Here is a 12076-nt window from a genome sequence, read left to right on the forward strand (position 1 = left end):
TTCACAATCAGTGATGGTTTGGGGAGCCATGTCATCTGCTGGTTTAGGTCCACTGTGTTTTCTCAAGACCAAAAGTCAGCGCAGCCGTCTGCCAGGAAATTTTAGAGCACTTCATGCTTCTCTCTGCCGACAAGCTTTTTGGAGATGGAAATTTTTGGCACCTGTCCACACTGCCAAAAGTACCTATACCTGGTTTAAAAACAACAGTATCACTGTGCTTGATTGGCCAGCAAACTCACCTGACCTTAACCCCATAGAGAATCTATGGGGTATTGTCAAGAGGAAGAGGAGAGACACCAGACCCAACAATGCAGACGAGCTGAAGGCTGCTATCAAAGCAACCTGGGCTTCCATAACACCTCAGCACTGCCACAGGCTGATCGCCTCCATGCCACGCCGCATTGATGCAGTAATTGATGCAAAAGGAGTTCCCACCAAGTATTGAGTGCATTTACTGAACATACATTTCAGTAGGCCAACATTTCGGATTTTAAAAACATTTTTCAAGCTGTTATAAAGTATTCTAATTTACTGAGATAATGACTTTTGTGTTTTCATTGACTGTAAGCTATAATCATCAACATTAACAGAAATAAACACTTGAAATAGATCACTCTGTAATAGCGCTATATAATATATGAAGAACTGAAATAAATTAACTTTTTGATGATATTCTAATTTTGTGAGATGCACCTATATATACACACACATGGCTGGGATACTACATCCAGTGGCTGATACATGCTGCCCACGGTTGGGCAGCATATATCAGCTGACAGGTTCTCTTTAAAACATAAATTGTAGGTGTTGTGGGTCTCAAGCTCGACATACATCAAAGATCATTGGCATATTCAACTTGTTCTAGTAACAGCTGATGGTAATCTTTTCAGTATGACCTCTACTGTCATTAGAATTTCAGTTGTTCACTAAATTTTGCAGAATTTGAGAACGGTCTTCGTAAAAAATAAGTGATAGTAATGCGTAGGTTGAGGAAACTTTTCCACAGAGCATTTACTTCTCAATTTCCACAGCGGAATAAATGCAGTAAAATCCACAGCATAAAGTGACAGTAAATGATATTAAATTAGTAGAACTGGTCAAGTTCTATTATCGATTTTCCCAACAGCATGCAAATGAGATCTTGAAATCTCTTTCATAGCACTTCTGTAATAGACAGTTAATTTTATGCATGAAAATCTACAGTGGGTTTACCCTATGCTTGGGTAAGACTTTCAGGCTATGTGCACACGGTGCGTTTTTTGTGCGTTTTTGATGCAGTAAATCTGGGCGGATTTGGCCCCAAAAAACCATTGCAAACTTTATCCCAGCATTTCCTATGAGATTTTGCAAGATCTGTGCACATGATCAGGATTTTTCCTCACAGAATTTCATGTGCGGAAAAAGAAGCAGCATGTCCATTCTTTGTGCATTTTTGCATGTGTTTTTTCCTATACAATGCATTGGAAAAAAACGCATAGCAAATCTGCAGGCAAAAATGCACAAAAAAAACAAATGAAAATGCAAAAGGAACACATCAAAAACGCAGAATTTCTGCAATGTTTTTTGCTGTCAAAAGGTGCAGAACCTTGCAGAAACGCTGCAGAAATTTCTGCAAGCAAATCCTGATCGTGCGCGCATAACCTTAGACAGTTTTTTTTTTATTTCAATAAAAGTTAGACTTTGATCCAAAGGTGACCATGAGTGTAAAGTGCTAGATGGAGGTTTGACAACAGGTGCCCACTTTTATTTATAATTATTAATTTAGGTCTGTTTTTCTGTTTTTAACAAAAAGAGCAAAATGTCCAGAACCTCTATCAAGCATTTGATTGCCCTTCTGTTCTACAATATATGGCCCCTTGAAATGAGTGGGCAGTCTGTTATTCAGACCTGCCTGGTTCTTGAGAGAGATTGCTTTGCAGCCATTTCCAACTCTGGCTAATTGATTATCTCAAATGAGTGACTCCCACTTCAGTTGCCATTAGGCTTTTTACTACACCACTGATGTTATGCGGAAGGCTTTAAAGAAAAAAATATGTTGTACTATATAGTGTTCACTTCTGGAAAACTGATTGCAAGCTTCATATTAGTGTTTTTTTCTCCAGTATGGGTCTGCTGATGACGTGTAAGCTCACCAACATCTCGAAATCTGCGTTCACATATTTGACATTGACAAGGTTTTCCACCAAAATGAGTGTATTTATGGCGTGTAAGATGTGATGTTCTTTTAAAGGCTTTACCACAGACCTTGCAGACATGAGGTTTTTGTTGAGAATGAGCAATGCTGTGCCTCTGGAGATAGGAAAGATACTCAAATATTCTAAAACACACTGGACACTTATATACTTTTCGTGGGGAGGACGATTTTGCGAGCCCAGCAAGTGGCCTATTGGACCATGATGTACTAGTTGAATTGCTTAAGCCAATAGATATGGGTTCCTCTACAACCACAGTGTATGGCAGTCCTTGATTGTCAATAAGCAAAAATCTCCTCCGTGTAGAGCCTCCTTCAGTTGTGTCTTTTGCTTTAAAATTTGCTAGCCCTTCTTTCATTTCATCGGGTGATGAATGTCTAAATCTATTTTTCTGCATGCCATTTCTTGCAGTCTTACATTTTACAGAACTAGTGAAATCTGGGTAAGCCAGCGCATCACTTTCAGGAGGCATTTGCCTGCATGTCACTTGATGATCGAACATTTTCTGGTATACTTTGTGTGCTGTAGTTCTAACATCACTAATCTTTATTCTTTTACATGGGTCAATTGCATCACTGTGATGTTGAGCTTTTTTGTGTAATATAGCTCTCTTTGTGGAATTATTAATTGAAATTCCATGATGAACACGAGTATCCTGAGAGCAAATATCTTCTATACCTTGGAAAAAGGCTTCTTTTTTCAGAAAATCATTTGGTCTCACACTTTTAGTGTTGCTGCAATGATTTGAAACTAGATTTCTTACTTTATTGTAATTGAACATCCCATCTTGTCTATAATGTATTGAGCTTCTTTCTGGTCTACGTGGAATAAAAGTATGGCCAACTTCACCAACCAAATTAGGCAGTCTTTTATTTTCTACCTCAGAGGGCAACTTGGTCACATTCTGGCACTCCATACCAGATGGCTGAAGTGCTACATTTCTTTTATAGTCCATGGAATGGAGCATCATGTCAGCGCATTGGTCTACTGAGGACTTATAGATGTTTGGTTTTCTTTGTTGTATACAAGATTTTACCACTTCATCTTGTTCAGTGGATTTGAATACATTTGCACAGTTTACTATTCCATTAACACCTATATCATCTTCCACCTTAACAGAGTCTTCACTTAGTGCAATATTACTTGGATTCTTAAGAAGTCTTTCTGTAGGTGTGTACTTGCATTGGTTATCTTGAAGGATTTTTGAAACAAATATGGGTTTTTGATTATTCATCATTTTGAAGCCATTTTCTGCCATTTTTCAAACTTCAGGATTCATTCAGCATTGTAAATCGGAAAATAGACGATGGGGAACCTAAAGTACAACAACAACATACTGTTAGTAAGCAAAGTCTTTATCTTTTAATAAAAAAAAACCAAAATTTAACCATATCCAGTTTGTTAGTATTGCTTTGATTTCTTCTGCTTGATAATTTTATATAAAGCAAACAATTAGCATAATATGGGAACGTTGATCCTCTTAGCTGGCCACTAAAGAAAAAAGTAAAGACACTGGTACAAATAGTACATTGTGTAGCAACATTTCTAAATATACAGAGGGCAAGCAATAATAAGAAAGTCACAAAAATGGAAAGACGTACAAAAGATCGTTTGAGCTGCCTACATTTTAACAATATAAATCTTTATTAAAAAACAAAACACAAAAACCTAAACAAGACAAATAAAAACAGTTAGGAATTCATACATTGCTCCAGAACCTGTTTACTAGGCCAAAATATGGCACAGGGATAAAACCCATACATGAGTGACATGACCAGCAAAGCCATGAGAATATAATGGATAAATGAGCTAGGTATGAATGGGCATTACCCCTAATGTGATAGCTAGTAGTATTCAATAATGAAGAGTTGGAATGCACATATACAGATAATACATGAATAATGCAGTATCAAAAGAATATAAAAGAGTTAAGTACCATGTGCATAGTCAAGCAGGTAAATTGGCTCATAGGAAAAGCATTAAATGGGAAGGAGGAGCCCATGCATATTGCCACAGGAGGTGGCTTCCTCAGGGGTCACCTTTGGGTGTTCTCATTCCCATATGATAATTTTCCTATAAGCCAATTTACCTGGGTGACTATGCAAATGGCACTTTATTGCACAGTGTCACTAGTTGCCTCTTTTATAGTCTTTTGATACTGCATTATTCATGTATTATCTGTACATGTGAATTCCACCTCTGTTTATTATTGAATACTATTTGACATCACTTTAGGGGTAATATTAATTCATACCTAGCTCATATATCCATTATATTTACAAGGCTCTATAGGTTATCACGTCTGCCATATGAGTTGTATCCTATTGCCAGATTTTGGGCCTAGGAAACAGGTACTGACTAGTGATGGGCGAGCACTAAAATGCTCGGGTACTCGTTGCTCGGGTCGAGCACATTGGAATACTCGGGTGCTCGACCCGAGCAACAAGCCCAATGTAAGTCTATGGGAAACTCAAGCATTTTTCAAGCAGCTCCCCCCAGCTGTCTGTAGAGGGCCTAAAAATTGCCCAAATCAATGGGAACAGTGCTCAAATAACATGGGGACAGCATCGGGAAAAAGACCCCTGGAAGCATTTCTGACTCCCAGGTTACTGATGTCAACAATGTTGTTAGAGGTATTAGGCCACTTTTACGGACTCACAATAAAACATACAAAACGAAACCAAAATGGATTTTCCTGGGAAATATGTTAAGGAACAGCCTTTCCAGGGTAATGACCAAAATAAATAACCAAAAATACTACTCCACACCTTGGGCTATGTTCACACTTACCGTTTTTGATGCGTTTTTGCACTTTTGCATTGCTTTCAACCAAGACAAATGCATGCACTGGGAAATCTCATTTTAACATTTTACAACGTTATCTGGCCATGTGGTGCGTGACACATCATCAGACACTTCCTGTTTCATTTAAGTAGGAGGGACTCAAAGCCTATTTTTATAGGGCCATCAGGCGACCTTTACTACATGCAGTGCTGAGCAGCATGGGGAAGACCCCTGGAAGCATCTCTGACTCCCAGGTCACAGCCTAAAAGTGTGCCCATCATAAGTGATCTTTGGCGCATGCGAAGATGCCTCCCGCCATGCACCGGTCGTTGCAGACTTGCAACAATCACAGTCCACGTCCTTGTCCCAGTTTAGCGTTCAGTTGTCCCTACCCCATTCCTTGGAATGCAAACAAAAGTATGCAGCCAGCCACCCATCCACCCACCCACCAGCTGCAATACTATACTGCCAAATTTTTGACAGCTGCTTGCACTTGAAATGTGGCCTTTTAGGCTTGTGGAGGCAGAAGCTTGTCACAACCTCATGCCGGCGGCGACCGGGTGTCCATACTCGGTCCCCAGCCGCCACTATTTCTCCCGATATAGTCTCCGCCTTCCACAAGCACGGGTCCCACAACATTACCCGTGCCCTCACCAGTGCACTTACTGGGAAGGACCGCCTAACCAAACACTTGGTCAAGTGAATGTGGCCAGGGACGGTACAAAGCCAGTCCACAGCTTTTTTCGCTGAGAGTTGTATTTCACCACAGCCATATTCTTTGGCTTGGTGAAAGGACTTGGGAATCCATATTTAATCCAGCTGTCAATTCTCCCAGGAAGTCCTCTAAAGCCGCTTTCACTTGAAATGTATGAAATAAAAAGGAGAGAAAGAGCGCACTATGTGTAGAACCAGATGATTAGGTTATTAGATATGGGGGGCCAAATTGGCCACTCACCTAAAGGGTTTGTGCACCCCTGCACAACCCCAGTGAATGCCTTGTGGCTGGAAGGACTGGTGCTCGCTCAGCGTGCTGCAGACCGCCGTCTGTCACTGGCGCTTCCGCATTCCGGTCACGGACCACGTGACTGGAAGCTGATGGTGCGTCACCGCAGGTCCTCTAGGTTAAAGGTAGTGGCTCCAGTGCCACAGGTCCTCAGTTGGATTGGAATTGTGGGAGTATGATCAGCTCAAAAAGCTGCTCCTTCCGCCTACTCTCAGGATGAGGGAATAGAAATAGATGCACAAAGTGGAAAGCGGTCTGTGGAGCACTAGGATAATGATCACCGGGGGGACAATAATTAGGGCTGAAAAAAAAAAAAAAACCTTATTAGCCCTCTCCACAATGCGTTTTGATAGCAATACTATCTTCATCAGGTGGTACAGGGGGAAACATAAGGAAGGCATGACATTAATTGGTTAACAAAATGATTGGCTAATCATGAGCTCAACACCCTTCGTGTGCCAGTGTATAAGCACAATTCATATATATGCATAAACAACTAGCACACAAATTCTCAGAGCAAGGGAATATAAAACATAAAAACAATGAAATATAATAATCCATGTTAATGAAAAGTATTACTAATCACAGTGTAAAAGATAAAAAATATTAAAATAATGTAATAATGAAGTATGACATGATAAAAATAATAATAATAATAAATAATAATAAAAGAGGGAAGGGGGTGAGATCACCCACAAGCTTAAAAATGACCATTAATAGCCAACCACATTCTCAATGGCCAAATATAAACCTTCGGGGGCTAGTGTGCCCAGTTTAAAAATCCAGAAACTCTCGCAATTAAACTGACCAACCGATCTGGAACAGTATCTATCACATGATCAATGATGGTGAGCCTCATGAATTTTGGATCTTTTTGATGGACAATACTAAAGTGCTTAGATACCCTATTCGTATATTAGGTCTATGTTTATTAAGGCGTGCATGCATGGTTTGTATCGTGCGACCCACATATTGGAGGCCACACGTACATTCCAGTAAGTAAGTTACATGTGTTGATTGGCAATTCACGTCATGTCTAATAAAAAAAAATTTCGCCTGTAGTTCGTGATGAAAAAATTTTTTGAACACCATTTTGAATCAAACATTTTGGCGTATTACAGAAGTAACAGCCCAAACGGGAGCTATCATATGATTTCTGAATTTTTGACTTCAAAGATGTATTACTTGGTGCAATTAAACTTCACAGGTTTTTATTCTTTCTGTAAATGATTCTTGGTCTATTGGGTATGTATTGCCCTAAAATTGGATCCCCTTTCAGGATAAACCAAAATTTGTTTAAAAGGTTCTGAACGGTAACTCAGGATTGACTGAACCTGGTGACCATACTCCATTTAGTCAATTCAGAGACCGCCTAGCTTTTGTCAGCAGATGATTCTATTTTGTCAATACAAGTATCCTGAGTAAGGAAATATATCATTTAGCAGTCTTTTCGGGTAACCTTTTTGTATGAACCGTTTCCTCAATATTTTTGATTCCACTAAGAATTTGGAATCTCTAGAGAAGTTTTTTCAAACCCTCCAATATTAGCCGTAGGGGACATTAGTGATCCATTTTGGAAGATGTCCGCTATCGAACCTCAAATAGCTGTTTACATCCAAAAAAGGTTGATGTGAACAATCTTCCCATGGTGTCAAACTGTACGATTAAGTAAAAAAATTGGAGGGCAGTTTCTGAGATGGTTGCTGTGAAAGATAAGCCCCAAGAATTGTAATTCTGCTCATAAACAAATTTAAGTGCACTCTCACTTATTCCCCTCCAGCCTTTTAGGCTCGTGGAGGCGGAAGCTTTTCACAACCTCATGCCGGCGGCAGCAGGGTGTCCATACTCGGTCCCCAGCCGCCACTATTTCTCACAGTATCGTCTCTGCCTTCCACACAACATTACCCGTGCCCTCTCAAGTGTACTTACTGGGAAGGACCGCCTAACCACAAACACGTGGTCAGGTCAATGTGGCCAGGGACGGTACGGAGCTAGTCCACAGCTTTTTTTGCTGAGAGTTGTATTTCACCACAGCCATATTCTTTAGTTTGGTGAAAGGACTGGCATAGAGGGAAACCGTATCTACTCTGGGTGTCATTTCTCCCAGGAAGTCCTCTAATGCTTGTTGCAGAAGCAATGGTAGCCCGTCCAACATCAGCTCGCACTTGTCGGTGGTGCTTTGACACACAAACATCTTTCTTTGCGCCTTTAATTTCATGACTACAGAGTTGGGCAATGGCCTGATCTGTAATGCGGTTTGAAAAATAACATGCATAAGCACGTCCAATCTCCATTAAAAAAGCAGCCATAGAGTGTCCGGGAACCTTCCCACACATTTTTCTTAGCCAGGGCTGCTTCTCGGCAGGATTGAACAGGCTCACCAGAGAACCGGAGACTCCTCCGGTGGGCCCTGGCCTATCTTTCAGGAGAGTTCATAGTGCAGAGGTGAGGCCATGATGATGATAGAGGCCACCATCTGCTTAATTTTCTGTTACTTGGAATGCAAGAGCAAGTATGCAGCCAGCCACCCACCCACTGACAGGCCGCAATACTAAACGGTCAGATTTCTGGGCAGCGGCTTGCACTTGAAATGTGGCCTTTTAGGCTCGTGGAGGTGGAAGCTGTCCACAACCTCATAGCGGCGGCGGCCGGGTGTCCATACTCTGTCCCCAGCCGCACTATTTCTCCCGGTATTATCTCCGCCTTCTACAAGCGTGAGTCCCTCCCTGAACATTACTGCTGGTATTTTTCTGTGGGAATCTGCTTGCCTCCTATCAGCCTGGAATATTTCCAGTAAACTCTGGTACGACGCCATGGTATTAGCACAGCCCCCAGTATCAGTAGCAAAGCCATCCCCAATTTCCTTCTCAGGAATTTTATTTGGTAGACTGAGTGGCTGCCCAAATACATTAGTTTCTCCCAAAGGAGCTGAAGATATAATGGCAGTAGGTGCAAGTTTCTCCAGCCTGTTAGATATCACAGGGTGACCGGCAGCACATTGGATCAGTGGTTAGCACTGAAGCCTTGCAGCGCTGGGATCCTGGGTTCAAATCCCAGCAAGGACAACATCTGCAAGGATTTTGTATGTTCTCCCCGTGTTTGCGTGGGTTTCCACCTCAGTAAAAAAGCAGCCATAGAGTTTAACAAGTGGGTCTCCTATACTGTTATTGCGTATGCAGTGACTGCAAGGGATGCACCAAAATTCTACGCAACCCAATACCCATTTGAAGAGACATAGAGAAGGGTCTCAGTAAAAAAAATGTTCCCATTACAAAAGGAGCGGGCTGTGACTGCAAGGGCTGCCAAAAATTAGGAGGCACTCCAATGCCCCTTGGAAGAGACTTAGAAGGCCTCAAATAAATGTTGCCATTAGAAAAGAGCGGGTCTCCTATACTTGTAATGCCCATGCACTAAGTGTATGGGCTGACAAACATTTACGACTGGGGGGGTATACATGAACATACTGTATAATTTATTTATTTTTTTATACGGGCATCATAAACACCCTATAAAAAAAAATTATGTGGGTGTGGCATCACGGACCACGATCACCCTGGTGATATGGTGGTGGAGGATGAGGGTGAGGAGAATGAAGATGACAAGAGCAAATAGCCAAAATCAGGAAGCATATACCCATGTGTGGGTGTGATAAGGTGCATGGGAATACACCTCCCAAAAAAAGACACTGGATTTGAGTTTGTTACGCTATCATTTGGTGGTGTTGAGAAGTCTAGCCCAATCCAGCCCTTGTTCATTTTTATAAGAGTCAGCCTGTCTGCATTTTCAGTTCAATATAATTCCACCAGCGGAACTAAAAACCCGCTCTGATAAAACGCTAGCTGCAGGGCAGGCCAGGTCCTCCAAGGCATAGAGAGCCAGTTCATTCCACGTATCCACCTTGGATACCCAATAATTATAAGGCACAGAGGAATCGCGGAGGACGTTGTTACGGTTGGCAAGGTACTCCCTCAGCATCTTTCCAAAATTTGCACTCCTTGTGAGAGTAGCCCGCGCTTCAGGGCCTGAGCGATGGGAGGGGCTGAGAAAACAATTCCAGAACTGTGACAGTGTTCCCCTGCCTCTGCTGGATTGGAGTTGTGTCTCTCTCGCCTGTAGTCCTTGATTGTCCAACGAAGTGTGCCCTCTGCCGCCAGCGTTTTTCAGATGGGAATTTTTTTAATAGTTCGGCAACAAGGGCCTTCTGGTACTGCCCCATTTTTGTAGACCTGTCCGCCTCAGGAATAAGAGATATAAAGCTCTCCTTGGTAGCGTGGGTCTAGAAGTGTCACCGACCAGTAATGACTGTCACCCAAAATTTTGAGAACGCGAGGGTCATGGGAAAGGCAGCGTAACATAAAAAAATAAATGACAAAAAAGCTCACCTATTAGTATAAAGCAAAAGGTATTTTCCCCCAACATGGAGCACCAACACCACCAATATTGGTATACCCCTAGTAATGCGGACCACATCAAGTAGAACCTGCGACTATTTTAGCCCTCCGAATCCCCTCCCAGCGATGTCTACCATCGTGAAGCACAGGCTTTGCCCTCCTGCATGTCAGTTTGCACACTGCTCAGCCCGAAACATGTGAGTGTAAAACCCAAACTACTAGTCTCTCTAGGAAAGAAAAATTATTCAGTTAAAAATGGCCTCACATATGTCGCAAAGCATTGGGTCCTCCAACACCTTATGCACATCATCTGCTCTTATGAGTGCCCAGCTCTGACTGCCTTGTCTAAAAGGATTGTGTGTGTCATAATTAGCAGTTGGAAGCCCAATATCAGCAAGGCATTTATTTGAAAATTGATGCAAAACAGAAATCAAGTTAAGGGTTGGCCATCGTCAAGGTGCAAATAATAACTGGATGGAGTGCATTTTCGCATAAATTGCGTAACTGAGAAAAGGGGTAAATCCTGTCTGGGACTGCTTTTAATGCCACTCATGTCCTGTTGCCTAACTGGTCTGTTTCAATTTTCCTGGGTGGCAACAAGCTGGTGGAACTATTTTTCCTACTGAGTAAGGCAAAAAGGCTAAGGAGATGGCTGTGCTGAGCAAGGTAACTTCATAACATGTGGAACATGCTGAATGAAAGGGCTCAATCACACCAAGTTATAAATCGGATGAGTGCATTCCGAGGGGAAAAAAAAACAAACAAAAAAACCTGCGATTTCACTGATCAGAAATCAGTACGGTGCAAGAAGGAAAATCACATGCTATATGGACCATCAGAGTAGCATCCAGTTTTTATGGATACATTACAATTCAGTAACATTCCTAACTGTGAATGGTCCTGTAAAAGATTAATAGATGCAGAGTTAAAAAAAAAATGATTGCATATGAACAGCAACGGATGACAAGTGAGAAAAAAAAATTCTTCCATTCTCCTGAATTTTTTATACGCTAGTGTGAGCGCACCCTAAAGCAGATATTATGCACAAGAGAAATTCCATAGTTACTGGGCATTTGTATTCGACCGGACTTGTTCTTTTCTCCATTTTGACAGGGCCTGTCAGATAAAGAAATGTTTGGCGATACGTTCCTGCCATCAAAACTTAACTGGTCGTGAAATGAAAGGGCCCAACATTCCATTCTGAGCTACTGTTGCTGGCGCACTTATCCTATGCAAGGATAGAAAATAATCCAGCGTGACCAAGAGAACCTTCTTTGAGCAGTTAATGGCCACTGAATCACCCACACATTGAATTCATTCATTCCATGCCTTTCCATTGGAGGCTTAAGTTGAAGGCGCTACAGGCCCTTTCAGCAGTGGCATCAGATCTCGGTGATAATTTACTAGAGCTAGTTTGGACAGGAGTAACCTTCTTTGTCAACCATTGCCACCAGCTTCTGAAAAATTCTGGAATTCAGATCGGGATAACAAGTCAGCAATATGATTTAATTCACAGGCAGCATAACACTAATTGCTGAAGAGGTATACGACCAGAGGTGATTATGAAGATGAATGGTTGAAATAGTAGACGAGAACAAAATTATTTTCATAAACCACTGTCCTGTTATACTTCCACCCAGGCTACCAGACACCAATGAGTTCCAAGGAAAGGGAAACCAGTGGCATCCATTTATAGCGCTATTCCA

The 12076-nt window shown here is 41.7% G+C and overlaps 1 protein-coding gene across 2 annotated transcripts in view; it reads right to left on the reverse strand.

The window, feature by feature from the left end:
* Window positions 1–687: 687 nt before the first annotated feature.
* Window positions 688–12076, reverse strand: part of LOC141172390 (uncharacterized) — a 38311-nt gene continuing 26922 nt past the window's right edge. The window contains exon 2 of one of the 2 annotated variants that reach the window (XM_073656537.1): window positions 688–3507. In XM_073656537.1, coding sequence (XP_073512638.1) covers window positions 2041–3450 — 1410 coding nt within the window. In that variant the 5' untranslated portion in view covers window positions 3451–3507 and the 3' untranslated portion in view covers window positions 688–2040. The remainder of the gene's footprint in view (window positions 3508–12076) is intronic. The other variant, XM_073656536.1, reaches the window with a different exon arrangement.

Source organism: Phyllobates terribilis, unplaced genomic scaffold, assembly GCF_046119375.1.
Source record: "Phyllobates terribilis strain yellow unplaced genomic scaffold, ASM4611937v1 Scaffold_12__6_contigs__length_324123572, whole genome shotgun sequence".
In the NCBI taxonomy this organism is placed as follows: Eukaryota; Metazoa; Chordata; class Amphibia; order Anura; family Dendrobatidae; genus Phyllobates; species Phyllobates terribilis.